This window comes from Macaca thibetana, chromosome 12 (genome assembly GCF_024542745.1).
Source record: "Macaca thibetana thibetana isolate TM-01 chromosome 12, ASM2454274v1, whole genome shotgun sequence".
NCBI lineage: Eukaryota > Metazoa > Chordata > Mammalia > Primates > Cercopithecidae > Macaca > Macaca thibetana.
The window spans coordinates 113,170,273-113,195,578 of NC_065589.1; the positions used below are offsets into that span (position 1 = coordinate 113,170,273).

The window sequence follows — 25,306 nt, forward strand, 5'->3', positions numbered from 1 at the left end:
GTAACTCAAGAACATTATTCATTTTTATCTAGAGTCTCATCGCTGAATGTTCTGTGTATCAGAATCCTATAATTTGGTCATCTTAGTAGAAGTGATCTGTTTTCTATATAACTATTCTTTGAACAGCGTGATATAAGTAACTGATCCATTCACAGTGAGGGAATATATTCAGTTATTCATATCCAACAGTCAAGATAACATCATTGCTGGTCTGTTATACACACATTTCATTTCCTCAAACAACTTGAAATATTGTTCAATATTGTAATTAGCATCAAGCTTCAGATCAGTCAGACATCCTATCTGGATGATTGAACTCTAACCTGCTATACTATTCTCTACTTACACTTGCTTTTCTTTAGTTTATTGCTTTTTGCTCTCTCTCTTTTAGTTGCTTTACCACTCTGTTGCTGAGAGTGTAGCCCTCCTATCTAAAATCCTCTCATTATTCATTCATCATTGATTAAATATCTGCATTTTCCCTCACACTACGTAACAGTCTTCATGATATATTTTCTATTTTTCTCTTCATTTTTATCTCACACCAGCCACCCCAAAAGAGAAATCCCATCCTTTAGATAGACTGCTTTATTCTGGGGATCACCACCACTTCAATCATCACTTGTGTTTTCACATAGTTTCCCCAGTGCCCTGAGTTTGCCTTCCCACCTGGAGAAGTTCTGTTAAGACTTCCAGACACACTTCCAGATAACTTTATGCACACCACTATTATAAACATGTAACCATACCAGATTACAATATCTACTTTGCTTTCTCTTCTGTTAAACTGCCAATTCCTTTTGAATTGTTTTGCCATAATGCACCACCTGGAGCATTATTTGATAGAATAAATGAATGAATATGTGAATACATCAATGAATAAGTAAACAAATGAATTAACCCTGAGTTTGTTCCTCAAGAATGAATTAAGTTGAGATGGGGAAATGGAAAAATAAATGATTTGTGAGTTTATAATTGACTCCTGTATGGGTCCATTTCTCTGCAGTTTAGTTTCCCACTCAGTAGAATGAGACGCGAGATTCTAATTTCTTTTATAGTCTTTCTGGATAGGACTGAATACTGATTGATTTTCATGCTGCCTCTTCACTGTTCCTTTTTACAATTTTTTATTGAGCTTAAGATAATAAGAAATTGATATTAGCTACCATTTATTGTTTATCATGCAAAGAGTGTCATGCTGAGAATATGTAGACACCACCTTTAATCCTTATAGAAATCATCCAAGGTAAATAGTACTGTCCTCATTTTAACCCAAGGAAACTATAACTAAAATAGGTCATGTATATATGTTCCCCCAAGATCATAAGCAGGAAAAGTTAGGGTTTGGACCCAAGTTTTATATATCTATTTTCTGTACTAAAACCTCTGCTGTACTACTCAACGCTGCCTACCTACATTGTCCACCGTATTATGATATTTATTGGCATATTATCAAAGAATGATGACTTGAATCAAAAGAGTCTTCTCTACTACCAAATTCTTGTGACCTTTTCTTCTTTCCACTGAACAGTTTATGATATTTCTGGAATATAACATTTTCCACATGTACTACGTTAATGCTTTGGTGTAAAGTATTGATTTTAGAAATCATGACTGAGTTCATGAATATTCCACAAGAGAGATCAAATTCTCAGCTCAGATTATTTAATAAAATTCTGAATTCTCATCAAAATGTTCACTTGTGGGAAGTGGGAAGTCTTTTCTACTCTGTATTTATTTCATGAATTCCTAGGGTTTTAGCAGATCGGATTGTCAGATGTAAGTTCATTTTGTTTCCCAAGGGTGAAGACACGTGTATTCCAATAACCTCTAACATCATTTGATCTTCTATTTGTTCATGCCACATACACATCTACTTTTACCCTCAGTTTCTTGCAAAAATAGTACAGATACTGTCTGATGTGGATGAAAGAGATCGCTTATTGATATTGGTATTTGTCTCAAGAGTGATTATTATTGCTTTGCCATAGAAGGAGGTTCAAAGCTTAAATTTTAGGCTTATCATTTTTTGTATCTTCATCATTTAGATGGATGGAGAATGTACCTACATATTTGCTAATACATAGAAAATGATTAAGAGGAAAAAAGGCAGTGGCATTTAATCTTGTTAATAGAAGGGGAGAAGGTGATCATTTGTTTCTATTTTTTTCTTGGACATATTTAACCCTGTTCTTTCACAATTTGTAGATAATACATCTTAAATGTCAGCATTAATTTCCTACGACTATTTAAAGTTGTACAAACTCAAAGTTGCTGTATTAAGAAGGTGACATGGGGGAAAATCCAAATTTAGATAAATTTGTAGATAATGCATAAGCTGTAATATTCTTTTGGTGATTATTTTAACTGGAATATATATATGTATATGCATACGCAGAAATGCCATTTTAGGTCTTCTGTTAACATGGATTTTAGATATGCATGGATTCACAGAATTATATGAATGATATAATGTGGTTTCATAAGAATGATATGGGCTTATTAATAGTTCCTATTTAAAACTTACATGTATATGATATATTTACAGATATACTATTGAATATTTTTTATAAGAAATATTGAACTTAATTTACAAAGTTCTTAGTTTTAGATGATCATATAAATGCAGTCATTAATGTAAGGGTAATTCATATTTAAATCAGTCTCTTTTTCTCTTTTAATTAGTTATTTGTTTCTAAGAAAAAACATATTAGGATATAATATTAACTATATTATTTGTCTAACATGACTTTGAAAGGTGAAGTTAAAAATACTAAGATACAGTGTTTTCTTTCTTGGTAATCTCACACAGCGCCATGTCAGAGGAGTACATCAATGACATATGTTTTTCCAGGATTTTTAAAATAATATATTCTTCCCTTTTGACTTATATATAAAAACAGTATATTATGAATCATGTAAGGCTGTGTAGCATGTAAGTTAAAGGTTGCCTATCATGATGGCAGACTAGGCCAGAGCTCTAGGTTTTCTAGTCCAACACACATATATTTTTGAGCAACAAGGAGTGTGCAAAGTCAGTTAGTAAAAATTACAGAGCTTCTAGGAGATATAAAACTTGGGAAGAAAACAATAATTATTTATTTTTAAAACAAAACCACGGCCCAAATAATACAATTGCTATTAACATAGTAAAGTTTTAATCAGCATTTTGATTTGGAATCATTCAGTCATTTTCAGCCTTGAACTTCAGCACTTGTTCTTCCTCTTTGAGGGCATTCTCTTATAGCCATTTTTTCTCATGTTTATAATGCCATTTTTATCAAAATTATAAATCTGACCTAACTGTAGCCTTCTTCATTAATCCACTGATTGAGTCCACATCTTTGTAGCCTCTATGATTAGAGCTCTCAGTTGTCACCTGTCCCTCAGTAACACGGAGGAAGCATAATCAATTGGAAGTTGCTAGATCAGCCACAACTCACCCTAAAAAAGTGCTTCCTTTGATTTTTAGCTTTTTTTAAATAAGGTTCCAATATATTGCAAAGACTTTTTCCTTACTTATAAGAAAATGTGTCTCTGATTACCTCTAAACATTAATACCTTGAGAAAGGCTCTGCCTGCACCACTGTGACAGTGTATTATACTGACATAATCTCCCTCTTTTTCATCACATAGAAAGTATGTCATACAAAATAAATCTGTGTTGCACAAAATATTCTGCATCTTTGGGAATTAAAGTGATGAAAATTATATTTATACATATAGGTTAATGTATAGCTTATATATATTTTAATTTATAAGAGCACATGAAAAATGTCCATCTATATAACTTACAGTTTACAAACTTCCTATTTTTTTTTTTTTTTTTTTGAGATACAGTCTCACTTTTGTCTCCCAGGCTGCAGTGCAGTGGCGCGATCTTGACTCACTGCAACCTCTGCCTCCTGGGTTCAAGCTATTCTCCTGCCTCAGCCTCCCGAGTAGCTAGGATTACAGGCGCCCATCACCACACCCGGCTAATTTTGTACTTTTAGTAGAGATGAGGTTTCACCATGTTGGCCAGGCTGGTCTCGAACTCCTGACCTCAGGTGATCTGCTTCTCGTGGCCTCCCAAAGTGTGGGATTACAAGATTGAGCCACCACACCTGGCCCTTCCTATGCTTTTATGAAAGCTTATATTCTCAGAGCATTATGATTACAACAGGGCAGATATTCTAATCCCCATTTTACAGGTGAGGACACTTGAGGGACAGAATTGATGAGCAATATGCCTCATGTTGAACGTCTACTAAGAAGTGAAAACTCAGCAACAATGTGCAATACAAGCTTTTATTACTTTCTCTCCCCCCCAAAAATTCTAAGGATAAAGGAATTTAAAATACGTGGTGTAAATTCAGAAAAAGGCCCATAATTAGAACTTAATAAATACAAGAGATTTTTTAACACCTTAAATTTATAATCTTTTTCTGGCCAAGAATTCCAGTTTCCTTTTGCATTGAGGATATAATTGCTTATATGCCAAAGGTAATAAGTGAATATTTTGTTGAAGTCAACTTTTATAATTGTGTTCTCTCAAAAAAACTGGCATTATTTATCTATCTATGGCTTATAATTTACCTCTACGTGTCAGTTTATTAAGTTGTAAAATGGTTCTGCTAATGCCTTCTCATTCTTAGTACTATAATCATTATTATTCCTGTTTAACTGATGCAAAAACTGAGCTAAGATGTAAAATTCCCTGTGTTTATATAACCACACTTTCCAGTTGATAAATGGATTTTTAGAATGTAGGTAAAGGATTATACAGTTAGAAAACCAATATTGTATCACTACCATCATTACTGAAAGTGTCATGACGCCCTACCAAGGATGAAATACAGGTTGAAAGTTAATAATTAGCATCCATTCCTGTATTATCAATCTGTTGCGCGGGTATGTATTCCTCGATATATAGTCCACGTATTGTCAGCCTCAGTACCGTACTCACTACATTCCCATGCTGAATTGCCCTCTCCTTGAAAAAATAGAGAAATCTAAGTTTGTTGTACAGGTTGCCACCTGCTTCTTTTTTAAAGATACGCACTTTGTTCTATTTTTTTATCTAAATTGCCCCCCCACCCCCTGTTCCTGAAGTCAGCATGTAGAATATTTTCCATGATCATATCCAAAGCAGACTTACTGCATAGGAGAGTCACATTGCAGTTATGTGCACATGAAAAATGAGATAAATTCTTCTGCCTTTGGTGTATTTATGAAATGTGCTAAGCTTTCTTTTAACCATGAATAATTTAAGTATGACCCTTTCTAAATGCGAGAGAATAGATCAAATGCTATCCTAGCTCTGTGATGATATAGCTATTCCCAGCAACTGAAAGAAAAGATCATCAAAGCCTCTTCCCTTTCTACTTACTCACCCACACTGTTAGAAATTATCTCAAATGGAAACTGGCCAAAGGATAGGAATTAACGTAGTAAGACTTTGACAGCAAAGATGATTAGGAGATTAGACAATTCCTTCCATTATATTGAACAATTTCTGGCTGGGAGATGTCCCTGAGGTCCTTTTCTATTGGTTCTATTCTAATATTTTCATGTGCTGTCTAAGATGTTTATCCTGAAGTTAATCTTGTGTGGATAATGCTAACAGTCCATTTTTGAGTTTTAGAGCTGGCTCATTAATATCCATGCTGTTCAGTGTTTCCACTTGTATAACAATCAACCTTTCATTTTTTTGGATTTGTACTATAGTACAAATAACTTCATTTAAACAATTGGACTCTGCTTTTTCTTCATTACTCTCATGATGGTCATTATGCAGCTTTTGCATCAGGCTAAGGAGACAATCTCTGGCTTTCATTCAAGATAAAGAGCAAGATAGTATCAAATTCCATTCAAGACATGGAAGAGTGCCTTTGGCCAATAATAGTTGATCATGACATGAGGAAAACTATTTCATTAAAAATAGAAGAGAGAAAAAGGGGAGAAGTAGGAGGAAGGCAAGGGAAGAGATCCAGAAAAAGGATTTCATTTTATTAATGCAAAACACACAAACATGGAGATCAAGGGAAAAAAAAAATTAAAACATCAAATATATGTTTTAAAAAAATCCTTTAAAAACACAAAAAATTCTGATTGAGGAAAAACATCAAATTTCAGGTTTATCTGAAGTCACAGACAACAATATTAATGACGCTAAAATGTACTGAACAGACCCACATATGAAAAAGTGAAAATACTTAAGAATTTTTTATTTAAAATCAAACTACAACTGAGTTCAGAGGCCCTCTGGATTTTAGCAATTTAAAAGCAATCAGTGTTACTAATCTAATTATGATGAAGGTCATAGATACCTTTAACATATGGCTAATAAAATTGCAAAAGTGACAGACACTCGTTCAAGAGATACATGCTGAGCATCATATACATGTGTGAAAGGCACAATTTTTCTTTTCCATTTGTATGGCTATATAACTACAATTCAAGTCAGCAAAGATTTGGTTATGTGACGTAAAAACTATCAGAATAATAAAGAGATTTTAAAATTGTGTGTATTTGTGCAAATAGACTAGAGGTCAGGAACACTTTGATGATATAAAACCACCTTCCCTGAGAAACTATGTTCTTGAATAAGAGCACAGGAATTATTATTATTATTATTATTATTATTATTTTTAACAGTCTTGCTCGTTTTATTTCCTTTATGTACATACCAGAAGTGGAATTACTGAATTCAGGGTTTGAGTTCTCCAAGTCCTTGACAAATATTTTCCTTTAAGTGTTTTTTGTTGTTGTTGTTTTTTGTTTTTTGTTTTTTTAATTTAAATTTATTTATTTATTTTTTATTATTATTATACTTTAAGTTCTAGGGTACATGTGCATAACGTGCAGGTTTGTTACATATGTATACTTGTGCCATGTTGCTGTGCTGCACCCATCAACTCGTCAGCACCCCTCAACTCGTCATTTACATCAGGTATAACTCCCAATGCAATCCCTCCCCCCCCGCCATGATAGGCCCCGGTGTGTGATGTTCCCCTTCCCGAGTCCAAGTGATCTCATTGTTCAGTTCCCACCTATGAGTGAGAACATGTGGTGTTTGGTTTTCTGTTCTTGCGATAGTTTGCTAAGAATGATGGTTTCCAGCTGCATCCATGTCCCTACAAAGGACACAAACTCATCCTTTTTTATGGCTGCATAGTATTCCATGGTGTATATGTGCCACATTTTCTTAATCCAGTCTGTCACTGATGGACATTTGGGTTGATTCCAAGTCTTTGCTATTGTGAATAGTGCCGCAATAAACATACGTGTGCATGTGTCTTTATAGCAGCATGATTTATAATCCTTTGAGTATATACCCAGCAATGGGATGGCTGGATCATATGGTACATCTAGTTCTAGATCCTTGAGGAATCGCCATACTGTTTTCCATAATGGTTGAACTAGTTTACAATCCCACCAACAGTGTAAAAGTGTTCCTATTTCTCCACATCCTCTCCAGCACCTGTTGTTTCCTGACTTTTTAAAAGTCAGGAATTATTGATGCAGAGTTGCAAAGATATAGACAGATTTGGGTGGCTCAGCTTCTAAAAGAGGAATGGAAGGTGAAAGATCGAGTCCCAAAGTGTTATCCAGAACTAGGTTAATAATATTGAACACCTACACCAAGGACCAGGCACTTTACAAAGCTACGTATAGAATCTCATTTAATCCCTGCCATAACTCTACTGGCTAGATGCTATTATCACCCTGTATACCAAATTAAAAGCAAACTTAGGCGTAGGTGTCTAAAGCCACTGGATTTGGGCTCAACTCAGTTTGATTTGATCCCCATATCACCTGTACCTTTTCACAGTGACATGCTTACTTCCTTATAAGGTCTAGGTCATTAATGCAGGTAATTTTTCTAAAGGTTTGACAATGGGCAAAAGTCTGAGAATGAAAACAGATGAGTACAAGTGATTTGGAGATAAATACAATTTGAGAATTTAATTTATGAACAGAATTTTCTATACATTATCAGGTGAAGATGGGGTCTTGGTAGCGGTATGAACAACCTTGATCATATCAAATGCTTTCCTGGTTATGACTCATAAAAAAAAAATTCAACCAAAAGTTACACTGTAAATAAACCAGGGTGAGGTATTTGAAGATTATATTAACAATATCCCTAATGGAAGAAGATGGGAATGTGGACAAGAAACAGTTCTCTGGTAGGAAAAAAAATAATGTAATTCCTTACATGATGAAGTAAATACAGTGTATGAGAAAATTCATTCAGCCATTCTTCATGTAGGAAAATCCATCTATGAGAAGAAATTTAAAAATAATGAAGAGATAAATAGAAGTAATTGGCCCAAGAGGCCCTTAGCCAATATGTGGATCTCTGTGTACATACTGCTTGAAAGAGGGCAAGCTTCATTATACTTTAGATATGCTGCAACTAAATCATCACGGATTATAAGTCTCTATAAAGTAAATTTTTAATTAAACCAAGGCAAATATTGTTTAAAGCTACTATCCTATGTTAATCTAATATTCTACCTGAAATGAATTGTCATGAAGAATAAAATTGAAGCATTGATAATTGATTATGCTTCAGAATATAAGGCAATATTGTTCTTTGCATGTTGTTTCCTTTTCCTTACCTTGATTTTTATTCTGTTCTTTACCCCTCCTTTCACATTCTTTTTAAATTCATAATACCTACAATAAAATTGCAACCCTTGGTTCTCAAGGATTCTAGTTCTCAAACAGGTACTCGTGCAACTGAGTGAACTTGTTGTAGGCCTAGAAAGAGCGATGAACTGAGATGACTAGAAAGCACTTAGCTCTATGTCCCTTCTTTCCACTGTCCCATTCGACATGGATAAGCAGCTGACAAATTCTGCCATGCTTTTGACTGGTCATGGGAAGTCCTCTCATTGAATAATATTCTTCCTTCTTTTTATTATAACCAAAGCTTTACTGAAAAGGATAAGTGCTTTTAAAAATGTGCTGCCCTGATAATTTGTGATCTTAACTATTTACCACCAAATATTACTTAACAAGGAAAATAATAAATAGAAATAAAAAGAGCAATTAATTGCTCAAGGTACCTCAGCACATTGGTAATGAAATCAAGGACTAAAACCTTAGTCTTCCAAATATAAATTCAATCCTCTTTTTAGAATTTAATTGAAACACCTTGTGAACCTGATCAAACATGTAGTTTGAACAAATCTCTACACTTTAATCCAGTTTTGGTATATTATTTTGTTATGTCATGAAGAGGTGGCTTGTTCTGTCTTTTTAAAAATCTGTTGAGTATTGTTTGTTTTATTCCCTTTTTTCTATATTTTATTATATTGTGAACTCATCCAAACAGACACATTCAGTGTTGAAGGTGTTGAAATAGATGAGGATTCTGCCCTCAAAGACCTTAACTTCTAAGAAAAGTTTGCAGTCTTAATTTGATTCTGCTGCTTGTGTTAAGAAATAGACAAGTTTCATATTGCTATGACCTTTTCACTGCTTAAAACAGATGGAATTGTTCTTTTCACCGCAAATTTCAACAAAGTTGTATGTCCCTACTCTCAACCTTGAAACACCCTTCCTGCTGTGAATCTCCAAAGATTTCTGAGACAGATAAAAAAGCAAAACTGTGTAGAAGGAAAATCAGGCAGACACTCAGAAAGAAACAAAAATAACTAAATCAATTGGAGCTCAGCAATCTTGCACAGCCAATACACACATGAGTCATGGTACCCATTTATTATAAGATAGATGATTTGTCTGTAGTACATCCTCTGTGGTCATCCCTAGCACCAAATGTTTTGCTATTCCTACTTTACTGAATATTCTTTGCTTAGCTTTATTTGTAAGTCTAGTCTTTTCTGCTCAACACTTTGTAAACAACTAATGCCCCTCATTTTCCTGCACATGCCTGGTTTGTTCCTTATAATGTCAATGATTAGCATGATAATCCATGTTCTTTTAAATGTATGTTGAAATAGATACGCCTATACTGTGCACCAAAGAAAAAGAAACAACACCCAATTAGATCACCGAAATGGGTTCAAAATCTTTGGTTCATAATGAATTGATACCACTTTGTAGTCTAACATTTAAAACTTGGAAAGACTAGGTTAAAGTTTAAAATGGCAATTTAGAGAAGAGAGCAAAAGAGTGCAATTGTAGTTTTCTTCCATGGGTGTTGCAATAATAAGTAAAGGATTGAAGGTTTTGTTTTAAAAAATTTGTAGCCATTTACTAATTTTGAGTCTGTAAACTATACCTTATTTTAAACTGTATCTTATAATAATGTATTTGCCTACCATAAAATGTCTGACTTAGTTACATTTTAACTAAACATAACTTAGTTGTGAATTTCTAAAATCGCTGTGAGCAAGGCAATGTGTCATATATAAATTGGAAAGTTATATCTTTTAAATAAACAAAACATTTTACATTGCTTTAGCGCTGCTGCCAGAGTTTAAAGGTGAGCAATCCTGCCTTAAAAGTTAGTGACACTCTGCTGATGATCTCCAAGGGTCTGTTGATTGCATTTTTTTAATATCCTTGTAAGGCTTTAAATTTCATTGGTCCAACTAGAAAATGGGAGTACCTCTGACATAATAGCTCATATTACACAGCAATTACGCTTTAGCCATAGATATTGTGCATTTAATTATTGTACAAGTAGCCAAAATTCTTTACGTAGTTCTCCATTTTTAACTGTAACTCTAAAGAGATATGCTCAACATAAGCAAAATTAACTTCAGGTAGAATAGTAAAAAACAGTTTTTATCGTCCTATAAATCTAATCATGGTTTTGTTCATTATACTTCATAAAGTATTTTCAAATACCTTATGCCATTAATGCTTACAGGATGTCTTTGAGGGAAACAGGATAGTGTTTTCCATTATTATAGACACAGACTGAGTCCTAGGGTTTCAGTTATTTTTGCCTATGTTCATAGTGAAGTTGGGATTCAACCTTGTTATTTTTACTCAGCTTAGTATTCAAAGGTGAAGTTAATCTTTGGTACCTGTTCTTTGTGAGTCAAAATATTTGCAATAAATCCACAAGCTTCAAAATACAGTGTCTTTATGTAAACTCAAGACTTTTTAAGTCGTTTCAATTTTAAACTTCATCTGAGTCTGTTTTCCCTGAAAAGGTCTACTTCAACAAGCATTGGCTGTGTCCTACGCATACTAGAAATTGTGCTAGGCATAATGATTCCTGCTAGTTCTCAAATGTTACACAAGCTCTATCAGGATCAACTGGGCAACTGAAAAAAAAAAAAGAAAAAACAAACAAACAAACAAACAAAAACAGCAATTCCAGGCTTACTTCTGAATAAAGACATTAGACTTCTAGGTTAGAGCGTGGGGACATGGGTAGTAACAAATTTCAAATTATCTGAACAAAAGCCAAGGTTGCATAAACTAAATACATTTTAAAAGAAAATATAAGAGAAAAGAAAAAAATATCTAGGTTGCAAACACTGTGGAAAGACAAGGCATATTTCTATTTAATCACTGAAGATCACCATTGAATGAGTGATTTAGAAAAAAACGGAGGAGAGTTGTGATTCATTAATTTCTATGGCACAGTTTATTTATGGTGTTTCTTTATAATACATCTCATAATCCACATAACAGAAAACTTACTCCCAAAAGGTTTATTAAATTTTGGAAATATAGAGTGCATGACATAATGGATCTTAAGTGCTTAGACCACAGAAGGCATTTACATTAGTTCGCTAGGACCACCATAACTAAATATCAAATATCACTGACTGGGTATCTTAAACAATGGAAATTAATTTTCTCACAGCTCTGAAGGCTAGAAATAAAAGATCAATGTGCCAGCTGGATTGGTTACTTCTGAGGGCTCTCCTAGAGTTGCAGACAACCACCCTCTTTGCACCTCTTCATATGGTAGTCCCACTGTGCACCTCTGGGGTCTGTTGTGTATCTAAATGTCCTCTTCTTTAATGGGCACCAGTCAGATTGGATTGGGGCCCACCCTTATGGTTTCATTTTAACTTAGTTACCTTTTTAAAGGATATATCTCCAAATATAGTCACAATCTAAGTGACTGGGAGTTAGGAATTCAACATATAAATTTTGGGGAACACAATTCAGCTCCCAATAGCCTTTAATAATTTTCAGTTGCTCTGTGTTTTGTCTGATTCTCTCCTTACTTCTTTATGTAACTTACTAGTCCCACACAACCCCTGTATCTGCTTGGTTTCATTTGTTGCTGAGAGGTTTATTTGCTGTAGTGAATCTAATAACCTAAAATCTTGTTATTGGATATGGTTTGTGTATTGGGGCTTCTAAATAAATATTTACATGTTTATAAATTTACCTGTAAATGTTAAACATTTACATGCTCTTAAAAGAGGAAGGCAGGAGAGTTTGGTGTTTTTACCTTGAAGAGTGAGTAGGGTAGGAATTTCTCACAGGTTACCCAACTAACAGTGGAGATCCTTTTAGAGTTGGATGTTTGAATGCTCTTCATATCTACACACGCACAACTGCCTGTTGGAACTATACCTAGGTATGAACTTTGACACTCTCTGTGATTGTATCAGAGTTTGATTTTTTTTTACTTTTACTGTATTCTAGAAAATAAACTAATAAAAATTTTTAAGCTGACATTTTAAAATTGTACCTACTTTTCCCTCTGGAAAGAACATTCATGCTTTATTATTTGTGTGTCTTTTTTTCCTTCTAGCTTTCAAATTTTTCAAACATATATGTCTATGCTTCTTGCTGTCAACTTTAGTGATAAAAAAAGAATTTTTCTCACTGCTTGTTTAAATTTTCCTCAGTGAGAATTCCACCAAAAAAACACACAAACAAAACAATTCAGGAAATACTAATGTAGTTTTCTTTTTAGTTTAACATTATTTATGGTTGTATATTTTCTGTTAAATTATTATCAATTATTTCATAATTGGTTCTGCTATCAGGCCCTTCAGCCCTTGGAAGCCATTTGCAAGACATTTCTAAAACACTCTGGAAGAAATCCAATAAAGATAGACCTGTCTACCAACTTGACAGTCATTCTTTAAAAATGCCTTTTGGAAAGTACCATCCATTTTTCTTCATTTTTCCCCATTGAGAAATGAGCTAAACTAATTTCTACTACAGTGTTAAGTCATACTTTCATTTTATTCAGGGAACTTTTCAATTACAATTTTACAGAGGAAAATACAATTTTACAGAGGAAAATACAATTACAAAGGATTTTCCTTTGTAAAATTGTATTTTTACCTTCAGGTTTATCATCAAGAATTAACAGAAATGTTAATAGCCAGCACAGTTCTTTCCCATTACTTAACTAGTGAATATGAAAGCTAAAATTTCTACCAGATTTTCAGTTGCTCTTGTTTTGGTCCAATATGTTGGTATTTGCAGGGATGAAGAACCAGGAGGCCAGTTGGTTACAGATAAGTTCCATATTGACTGGGATTCCGTACTCATTGACATGGATAACGTCATTGTAGCAAGATTTGATGGCAGAGGAAGTGGATTCCAGGGTCTGAAAATTTTGCAGGAGATTCATCGAAGATTAGGTTCGGTAGAAGTAAAGGACCAAATAACAGCTGTGAAGTAAGTGGGTGCACATTTTTCTTCTGTTTTCTATAATAACAGAGTCTAGGTATATACATATAATATTACTGACCCTGACTCAAGGCTTCTATTTTGGTGACTGAGCAATGTTGTAAGGTAATCCTAAAGCCTATTTCATTTTTTTCAAGTACCTGTCACCCTTAGTGGTATAATAAAATAATTCTCATATTTCCCCTCTGGAATTAAAATTTACTTTGGATTTATGAAAGTAGGATACATTTTAATTATACCACTATATTATTTGTTTATAGTAATCCACAATGTCTGTTATATCCTCAGTTAATCACAATTCTTGAAGTTTCACAGATACCATTACCACCCTGGCATGAATGTGTGACCTAAGAAAGTTAGTGGGTTCTTTATAATAGCACACAGAAACCAGATATGATATGGTTCAGATGTAGACGTTGATTCAGTAGGAATGGAATGGGGCCCAGGCTTCTGCATTTATAACAAGCTTTCAGGTGATACCAAACTACTAGACCATCACTTTGAGTAGCAAGATTTGGGAGTATATGACCCTTATACATGAATAGAGCTACAGTTAGTGAAACATTTCTAGTCATTAGCTATTGTTTTGGATGTATGCATGCCAAGTATACATTTATATACACATTTAACTTACAAAGAGACAACTATTGTTTTTCTTTTTCATTGCAGATTTTTGCTGAAACTGCCTTATATTGACTCCAAAAGATTAAGCATTTTTGGAAAGGTAAATAGTAGAAATGCTGAATCTACCTTTCTAAGTATATCTGTGTATCTATCTATCCTATTACACATTCACAGGAGGCCAGTTGGTTACAGATAAGTTCCATATTGACTGGGATTCATACTTACGAACATGGAAAACCTCACTGTAGCAAGATTTGATGGCAGAGGAAGTGGATTCCAGAGTCTGAATATCATATATATGAAATACATAATATAATGAAGCATGTATATGTACACATATATGTATTGTTTGTATGTATGTATGTAATTACATGCTTCATTATATTATTATGAATTATATTATTATTATCATTATTTGGAATGATCACTTTCTTAGATGTTTTCCTTTAAAAAAAAAACACGAAAAACAAATCTTTTGTATATGTGTTGTTTGTATGTATACATATGTAATTACATGTATGCATTGTTTGTATGTATACATATGTAATTGCATGCTTCATTATATGATGATTCCTCCGTATTATCCTTTAAAAATGTAATAGCATAATTAATATTATATACAGTCAGTCATTTATTAATTCAATAACTATTTATTGGGCAGTTAGTTGGCACCTGGTGTTAGAAGTAGAACAACAACAGGACAAAAGGGGGCTTTGTTTTTATTAAGCTTGTGTTCCAGAGAGGGGAAACAGTAAAGAGGTAAATGAAAAACAGTTTCATATAGTAATAAGCCTCATAAGAAAAATAAAGAAAAACTGATACATGAAAGGTAACTATAGAAAAGGCCAGTGTCATTAGATTGAGTGGTCAATTTAGGCCTCTGTGATGAGGTTATATTTAAATCTATACCTAAATAACAAATGGAAGCTGGTCAAATAAATGTCTTGAAGCAGAATATTCTCCATGGGGGAAAAAAAAAAAAAAAACTAGCAAGTATCGCAATCTTAGGAAAACAGACACAGGCTGAGAAATGAGAAATGACCAGTTTGCATAATTACGTCATCTGTGCTCTCTGCACGATATTTACTTATTGTAGTAACTGTTGTGGCAGGTTCAACATTATTTTGACAGTGGAAAAATAAACCTCATGTAGATATTTATTGAGCTTGTTTTTTATTTTTGTTTTGTTTTTTTGAGATGGAGTCTCGCTCTGTTGCCAGGCTGGAGTGCAGTGGCGCAAACAGGGCTCCCTGCAACCTCCGCCTCCCGGGTTCAAGTGATTCTCCTACCTCAGCCAACTGAGTAGCAACAAGCACGTGCCACCATGCCCAGCTACAAGCACGCGCCACCATGCCCAGCTAATTTTTGTATTTTTATTAGAGACAGTGTTTCACTATGTTGGCCAGATGGTCTTGATTTCTTGACCTCGTGATCCGCCCACCTCGGCCTCCCAAAGTGCTTGGGATTGCAGGTGTGAGCCACCGTGCCCAGCCTATGAGTTTAACAGATCAGTGGACAATGTATTATAAAGGTAAAATGATGAAAGGAAAAGGAAGACCTTGAACTATTTTAGTTTAGAAATAAAGCAAATTCTTGGTGTTCATGTATTTAAACATATGATATTTTCTACTATTCATAAGTAGCCTAGAGATCCATGATATAAAATAACTGGTAACTTTAATTGGGGCTTAAATTTTGGTGGTACACACTGACAGGTGGGTGCAAAAAATCCACTTAAATGAGTAAAATACAAATCAGTGCAAATCACGACCATCCCCTCTCCACTTCAGACATCTGCAGTGTATCATGCCTTTGCAGTATTCTACGCTTGTTGTCAGCAATATTCAACAGATAAGTAAAAATATTTTGTGAGCATTGCTCCTCCAGCATAACACAAACAAGTAAATAACTGAAAGTGCATCCCTAGTAGTAAAGATTTGTTTTTCGTGTTTTTTTTTTTAAAGGAAAACATCTAAGAAAGTGATCATTCCAAAGAAATGGAAACCCTAGACATATTAAAAAGTAAAACGAAATCCTGTCTCAGACTGCAGCACTGTTAAGCCTTAGGGACATTGTGCAAGGTGAAGATAGCCAGTCACAGAAGGACAAATACTGTAAAATTCTACTTATTAAATGAGATATCTAGAGTGGTTGAGTTCATGAAAACGAAGAGTGAAATGGTGGTTGCTAGGGTTTGAGGGGAGAGGAAAAAGGGAAGTTGTTTTTTAATGGATATATGATGGATATATAGTAACGGCAAGAATGTAAACTAGTAAAGTAAAAGACAAAGATAAATAGGAAACAACCAAGCCAGAAAATGCAATTCACTGAAAAAAAAAAAAAAAAGAGAGGGATAGAAGGGAGACAAAAAGGGAGAGCAAGAGCAATAAAGGAAGAATTTGAGTGCAAAGGACAGCAAGGTGCTCTCATTTAGTGATTAGCCATTTTATGAGCTCATCAATTTCTTATTAGAGTTCTTGGAATTTTTGTCGAGTTTCATACTTGCAAGATGAAAAAGTTCTGGAAATCCGTTTCACAGAAACAAATATATACCTGACACTACAAAACTGTGTGTTTCAAAGTGGTTAATAGAGTAAATTTTATGTTATATGTTTTTAACACAAACAAAAAAGTACATGCAGTAGGGAACGTTTTACTCCTCAACAGTCCTGATATATGTAAGAATTTACAAATGGTTTGGGGCTTATGTATTTCAATGCTCTACTTACTGTACACCTAAATAAGCATAAAGGACCAAATATGCTTTTACAAACATGCATGGCAATTTAGAGAAGATTCAAAGGGTTGTAAAATGCCTCATGGAAAACGGCAACATGAGCTGGGTTGTGATCAGCAGGTAGAGGGGAAGGAAGAGTCTCATGCAAATGCACAGTGTCAGTAAGGGGAGTGTGTGTGGAAAACATGAAATGAAGTAGTTGACTTTTATTAGAAGAATAATAGGCAATAAGAATGAGAGGAAGACTGGGCAGAGATGATAGAGGATCTTCCACAGCCACTGAGAAATTAGAAGCTGAGCCTAGAAACCATGGAATAATAACACTCTAGACTTCACATTTATAAGTTCAAAATCTTTTTCCCCAAATCGTCTTTGTATACTTGATGTGCCTCAGAACAAATGATTCTGGAAAACTAAAACAGTGACATAGGATACAAACAAGAAAAAATATGAATGACTTCATCTTAAATAGAAAAAAAAAAAATCAGGTCAATCAACAAATATGCATATCGGTGACTGAGTTATAAATTAAAAGTTGACTTTCTCAGCATATAAAAAAACACTGTTTATCTTAAGATTCAGTAGACCTGGTGATTATTTTTCTTGAAATATACTGATTTCAGATTCAAATTAAGTTATGCTAAACTCATAAAATGGGTTGGAAAACAATGTTCTTGCTATACTGATTGCGTGGAAAAATTTGTTTAAAATTGGAACTAGACTATAAAGACATTTGGACCCATTGCTTTCTTTGTGGGATTAAAAAAATTATTTAGTTTTTAAATTTATGTAACCAATAAAAGACTCTTAAGATTTTGTTTCATTTCTTCTGGAGTCACTTTTAGTACTTTGAAAAGAATATTTTTTCACTTATATAACTTTTCAAGAATATACACAAACAGTAATACATAATATCCTCTTATTATATGTTTAATCATTTCACTTGTGGCAGTAATATCGTATTTTGATTTCTATTATGACTTACTAGTGCCTTCTTGGTTTTGCGAGGGCACAGTCTTGCTCTCATTTGCACTCACATTTTTCCTTTATTGTTCTTGCTCTCCCTTTTTGTCTCCACTCCATCCCTCTCTTGTTTTTCAGTGAACTGTACTTCCTGGCTTGGTTGTTCTCTATCTTTGTTTTTTACTTTACTAGTTTACATTCTTGTCATCATTATTTTTCATCTACTTTTTACATCCATTTTATTCATCAATGATTAAGTTGAATGTCCAGCTTATTAATTTTTCTTTTTTCCTTTCAAATATAAACATTTAAATTAAAAATCCCTTCGAGATGCTGTCTTGGGTATTTTTCACTAGTACAGATATAGAGTACTTTTATTAACATTTAGTGTAAATATCTCTTTGTCAGGATAAGTCTATGTCTTCTGAACTGTTCTTATTTTTATTTCAAATTGAATGAAATAATTTTTTGGTACTTTTCTATAACTTACTGACTGTAATTGAACTGTAGCCAAAAAATTGATCAGGATAACAAAAATACTTTGAAATATCAATTGATTTATGAGTTATGAAGGGAATAATTTTTTATCTTTATCAATCGTTTAATTTTGTGTAATTAATTTTTTTGTTTTGCTCAATCCTGATTAGCCATTTTATGAGCCTATCAGTTTCTTATTGAAGTTCTGGAATTTTTGTTTAGTGAATTGATTTTTTTTTCTTTAATTTTTTTTTTATTTCAACAGAGTTTTGGGGACTAGGTGATGTTTAGTTACGTGAGTAAGTTATTTAGTGGTGGTTTCTGAGATTTAGGTGCACCCATCAGCCAAGCAGTGTATATTGTACCCAATGTGTAGTCTTTCATCCCTTACTCACCTCCCACCCTTTTCCCCAAGTCCCCAAAGTCCATTGAATCATTCTTATGCTTTTGCATCCTCATAGCTTAGCTTTCACTTATGAGTGAGAATATACTATGTTTAGTTTTCCATTCCTGAATTACTTCACTTAGAATAATGGTCTCCAATTCCATCCAGGTTGATGTGAATGCCATTGTTTCGTTCCTTTTTATGGCTGAACAGTATTCCATGGGGTGTGTATGTATGTGTGTGTGTGTGTGTGTGTGTGTGTGTCACAATTTGTTTATCCACTTGTTGATTGATGGGCATGTGGGCTGGTTCCAAATTTTTTGCAATTATGAATTTTACTGCTATAAACATGTATATGCAATTAGCTTTTTCATATAATGACTTCTTTTCCTCTGGGTAGATACCCGATAGTGGGATTGCTAGATCAAATGGTAGTTCTACTTTTAGTTCTTTAAGAAATCGCCACACTGTTTTCCGTAGTGGTTGTACCAGTTTACATTTTTAAAACTTCCATGTGTGACTAAAAGTGTTAGTGTTACATGTATGTCCATTTAATCAAACATATCCATTTTTATGTTCAAATAATAAACTTTTTATTTTCACTATGTCCTCAGAAAGGTGCATTAAAATATCCCTTTATAATGTGAACTCATAAAGTTCTCCTTATTAAGTTAATTTTTCTAAGTGTATATTAAGGCTATTATTATTCAAGTCCTGCAACTACAAAATCATTATATCTTCTGGATAAACGTAATCTTTTGTTGTTTTTATTGGCCAAGCTTATCTCTATTAATTTTTTGCATTAAAGATGATTTTTATATTAAAATTACTATGACAGCATTTTTTCATTGATATGTGCTTATATCAGCCTTTCCATCTTATTATTTTCAGTCCTTGTCCTAATGATTGAGGTATGCCCTTTAAACAAAAAGAGAGGGAGAGAAATATGTTTTTATCTTTTTGCCAATTTCCATGTTTTAGTCAAAGATTATATTCGTTTAAATTTCTTCTAGTTACTGACAAATTTAAATGTTACTGTTTTCATTATATGTGCCCATTATCTGTCGTATTATTTTTCTTCTGTCTTCCATTTATTTGAATTATTTTTTCTCTTTCATTCTTTTTTCTAAATATAATTTTGTTTGTTCAATTATATTTCTGAGAAGAATTGTCTTGTATGACTTATAAAATAATTTGTATGACTTATAAAATAACCTCCATAAAGCTGAAATTATGAAATTTTAAAAAATGCTCAATGTTTTTGTTGTGTGTATAATTTGTTTAGTTTAATTTTTGTTTTTGAGTATGGAAATGTTTAACAAGGAGTTGGGATTTGGGGATGCCTGTGAGGCACATTCTTTTCATTTTTTAATTTTTTTAAATTTTACTTTGAGTACCATGATACACGTGCAGAATATGCAGGTTTGTTACGTAGGTATACATGTGCCATGGTGGTTTGCTGCACTTATCAACCCGTCTTCTAGGTTTTAAGCCCCACATGCATTAGATATTTGTCCTAATGCTCTCCCTTCCCTTGTTCCCCACCCCATGACAGGCCCCAGTGTGTGATTTTCCCCTCCCTGTGTCCAGGTGTTCTCATTGTTCAACTCCTGCTTATGAATGAGAACATGCAGTGTTTGGTTTTCTGTTCCTGTGTTAGTTTGCTGAGAATGATGGCTTCCAGCTTCATCAATGTCCCTGCCAAGAACATGATCTCATTCTTTTTTATGGCAGCATAGTATTCCATGGTGTGTATATGCCACATTTTCATTATCCAGTCTATCATTGATGGACATTTGGGTTGGTTCCAAATCTTTCTAATCCATTCTAATCAGTGTTCTCTAATGATGTAAAGTGATTAAAGAATAGAATGATAGTATTTCTAAGAATATGCTTTGGTCAAACAATATATATTTTTTAGACAATACTACTACCTGTTTTCTATGTATTAAAATGTTAGTCCTGTAAACACCAGGAAAGCATTCATTAAATTAATTACCTTCTAAACCTATTACATGGATACCAGAGGAAAAGAGAAGAGACAAACTTCAGTCAGTATAAAAGCATAGATGTGAAGTTTTGTCTTTTTACATGCAATTTTATTTCAATATTTCACAAGTATTCACTAAATTCTAAAAGTTGAAACTATTACGTAAAATGGGTCCTAATGATATTTCAATTGTATTTACTGTTATTTTCTTTCCAACTGCACTTTCTGCAATATAGTTTAACTGAAATCTCTTTGATTATAAGCATGCCTTCTACCTTTCTACCTCAGTATCTTTGTTCATGCCTTTTTACTTCTTTTCTAACAGCCTCTAGCCTACATATTGCTTTAGAATTCTCTTATTAAGCCCTATGCAGGTGTCCCTTCCTCCATTAACTGTCATGCGCATCCATGTGAAGAGACCACCAAACAGGCTTTGTGTGAGCAATAAAGCTTTTTAATCACCTGGCTGCAGGCGGGCTGAGTCCAAAAAGAGAGTCAGCGAAGGGAGATAAGGTTGGGCCTGTTTTATAGGATTTGGGTAGGTAAAGGAAAATTACAGTCAAAGGGGGTTTGTTCTCTGGCGGGCAGGAGTGGGGGTCACAAGGTGCTCAGTGGGGGAGCTTTTTGAGCCAGGATGAGCCAGGAAAAGGACTTTCACAAGGTAATGTCATCACTTAAGGCAAGGACCGGCCATTTTCACTTCTTTTGTGGTGGAACATCATCGGTTAAGGCCTGGCAGGGCATTTTCACTACTTTTGTGGTGGAATATCATTGGTTAAGGCGAGGCAGGACATTTTCACTTCTTTTGTGATTCTTCAGTTACTTCAGGCCATCTGGGCATATACGTTCAAGTCAGAGCAGATGCGATGGCTTGGCTTGGGCTCAGAGGCCTGACATTAACCATCCATTCAATCTCTCGCACTAGCAAATACTGTTCCCTCCTGTGTACTCATAGAACACTTTTTAGTAGCTTCCTGTAATTATTATACCAGTATGTAATGTATTACATTCATTTGTTTTCTGCTTTCATTTCTAAGTCAGACTGTATGCTTTGTCAAGGTAGTTCAGTTTTATTTGATTTTTTGTTGCAGAGACATTTGAATTGAACTTATTTCATAATCTTTCTTTAATTTGGAATTCCCTCTCCCTCTAGATATCCAAACTTTATCCTTTTTTCAAACTCCAATTCAAATCTTTCCTATTCTTAAAGTCTTTACCTCAGTTTCACCACATAGAATGTTCTATAAATATCAATGAAGTCAAGTTGATTGAATATATTATTCAAGCTTTTTGTTTCTTTACTGATTTTCTGTCCACTTTTTCTATCAGCTAATGAAAGAGGGTGTTGAAATCTTTGGCTATGCCATAAGGCAAAATTACAACAGTTTAGTCTAAAAATCTTAATTGCTTTATTTGCAGTTCTAGAATGGGCAACACTTCATTCCATAAAATAGAAAAAGTGTCCCAATGAGCTGGGCAGAAGAGGCTGGTTTTATAGATAGAAAAGAATTAAAGAAAGAAGTAACGAAAAATAAAAAGCAGATTGGTCATTTCAAAGTTACTTTCCTTATAAAGCAGGAACAGTAGAAAAATAACTGGCTAACATCAGGTCACTTGAGGTTACACTTTGTTGTTAGAATTAAAGCAGAGGAAACTTCATTATCGTGCTGATTGAAACTGGCCTGTTTGGGAAATTAGGCTGTTAACCTCTCACTACTGCTTTCTAGGAAGGTCAAGTAACAAGTCAGTTTGGGTTTGGTGACATGGAAAGTCAGCATGAGTGGCTCCATTTTGATTTTTAGTCTGGTCTGTTGAGCTTAGTTCAGTAGCTTAGTTCAAAACAACGACTTCCTGTCATTTTTATTTAAAGGCTATGATTGTCTGTTTGCCTTTTCCTACTTTCAGTTCTATCAGTTTTGGCTTCATGTATTTCCATACTCTTTTATTGTATAGATACATACATGCTTAGGATCATTATTTTCTCTTGATTAGTTGACCTCTTTTTTGTTAAGAAATGACCTTCTTGGCTGGGCATGGTGGCTCACGCCTGTAATCCCAGCGCTTTAGGTGGCCAGATTACGTGAGGTCAGGAGTTCAAGACCAATCTGGTCAACATGGTGAAACCCCATCTCTACTAAAAATACAAAAATTATCTGGGCATGGTGGTAGGCACCTGTAATCCCAGCTACTTGGGAGGCCAAGGCAGGAGAATTGCTTGAACCCAGGAGGCGGAGGTTACAGTGAGCAGAGATCGTGCCACTGCACTCCAGCCTGGGCAATTTTATTTTTGGTTATATTACTTCCTTTGAAATATTTTTTGTCAGATATTAATACGGCCACTCCATCTTTCTTTTGATTATTGTAAACATGTTATAAATCTTACTCTATTATTTTTCTTTTTATGTATTTATGTATTTATATTTATGTACTATGTATTTATATTTAAAGTGTGTTTCTTATAGGCTGCAAAGAGTTGGGTCCTGCTTTTTCATTCAATCTGACAGACTCTGCATGTTAAATCTCTAGATTTTAAATAATGTATTTAGCTATTTCACTTTTAATATGATCATTGTTATTGTTGCATTAAGGTCTATCATCTTGCCATACACTTTCCATTTCTTCCGCTTTTAGTTTCTTTAAAATTTTGTCTAGTGTGCTTTATATTAAAAGAGCATTTTTAATAATTAAATTTATTAAATTTAATTATTAAAATAACAAAGCAAATAATTAAATTTGCTTTGTTATTTGTTAATTATAACTGGTTTTTGCATTATTTTGATGTTTCCTTTGTTGCTTATAATGTATATTTTTAACTATTTAAAGTTGTCCTCCTGTGATATTATTATTTTACTTCCCTCTTCAAGGTAGTGAGCTGTAAACAGGCCAGTATTTATGTATGTATTTATATATGTATGTGTACATATATACACATACATATTGTATATATCCATGTACACGTGTATATATACATATATATGTATATTTATATATGTACATATATATGAAATTGGATATATCAGAGGAGGGCAACTGTGTGTGTGTGTGTGTGTGTGTGTGTGTGTGTATGAGCTCTACAGTGGTATACTTCTGTTTCTCTATTTCCAACCTTTACGCCATAGTTATCATACATTTTATGCTACATGTTATAAATCCCAAAATACAATGTTATAATTTTTGCCTTTAAAAGTCAGTTATTTTTATTTTTATTTTATTTTATTTTTTTGAGACAGAGTTTCGCTCTGTGGCCCAGGTTGGAGTGCAATGGTGTGATCTCGGTTCATTACAATCTCCACCTCCCGAGTTCAAGCGATTCTTCTGCCTCAGCCTCCCCAGTAGCTGGGATTACAGGTGTGGGCCACCACTCCTAGCTAATTTTTGTATTATTAGTAGAGATGGGGGTTTCACCGTGTTGGCCAGGCTGGTCTCAAACTCCTGACCTCAGGTGATCCACCAGCGTCGGCCTCCCAAAGTGCTGGGATTACAATCATGAGCCACTGCACCCAGCCTAAAAGTGAGTTATTTTTAAACAAATTTAAATTCAGTGTTTAAATGTTTATATATTTACCCATGTAACTTCCAATTTCAGTGTTCATCATTTCTTTGTGTAGATACAGATTTCACCTAGTCTCACTTTTTCTTCTGCTTGAAGAACATCCTTTAAATTACCTTTTACTCCAGGTGTACAAGTAATATATTCTTCCAGCTCTAATGTGTCTTTATTTCACCTTAATCTTTTAAATATTTTATTATTTTCTGGTCAAAAAATTTAAGGTTGACATTTCTTATTCTATACTGTAAAGTTGTTTATTACCTTCTGGTTTGCATTTTTTTTCAATAAGAATATGCCATCATTCTTAACTTTGTTCCTCTGTGTACAATGCATCTCTTCTGTCTAGATGCTTTTAATAATTTCTCTTTATGATTAATTTTAATGAATTTCATTGTGATATTCATTGTGATATGCCTTATTATATTCATATAATTTTATATAAATTATATTCCTATATTTCATATAAATTATATTTCATATAAATTTATATTTCATATAAATAGATGTATATTGGGCTACTTGAAGTTGCCCCAAGCTTACTAATATGCTTTTAAATTTTTTTAAAAAAAGCACATATTTCTTTGTATGTTCCATTTCAGATAGTTCTGCTATGTCTCAACTTCATTCTTCAAGGTGGCAAGATGTGACAATCCTAGGATCGATGTGTTTGTTTTTCATCATTCAGGGATCAATGTCCTTCATCGCCCAATGTCCAATGTCTTAAAAACTTCTCTTTCATATATTTTGTCTATATTTTTAGTCATTTCATGTGGGAGGATAAATCTCATTTCTGTTGCTTCATCACATTAGAATTATACACTTTTAAATAAAATAAATTGTATATTTATTAACCATTTTATATGTCTCTTTTTGGATTGTCTATTTACCCATTATACATGCTTAGTTTATGTTGACTTCTGGTATATATTAACATATATATTTGTTTTCTTGTTGACATACTAAGATTTTGCTATATTAAAGGTAGCAGTCTCTGTTCAC

At 33.7% G+C, this 25,306-nt stretch overlaps 1 protein-coding gene across 4 annotated transcripts in view; it reads left to right on the forward strand.

Annotated features, from left to right (window-relative positions):
- The window catches only part of DPP10 (dipeptidyl peptidase like 10), a 1,406,192-nt gene that overhangs the window by 1,365,195 nt on the left and 15,691 nt on the right, over positions 1-25,306 (forward strand). For all 4 annotated transcript variants that reach the window (XM_050751763.1, XM_050751761.1, XM_050751764.1 and 1 more), the window contains 2 exons: positions 13,375-13,569; positions 14,251-14,305. In XM_050751763.1, the coding sequence (XP_050607720.1) occupies positions 13,375-13,569; positions 14,251-14,305 (250 nt within the window). The remainder of the gene's footprint in view (positions 1-13,374; positions 13,570-14,250; positions 14,306-25,306) is intronic.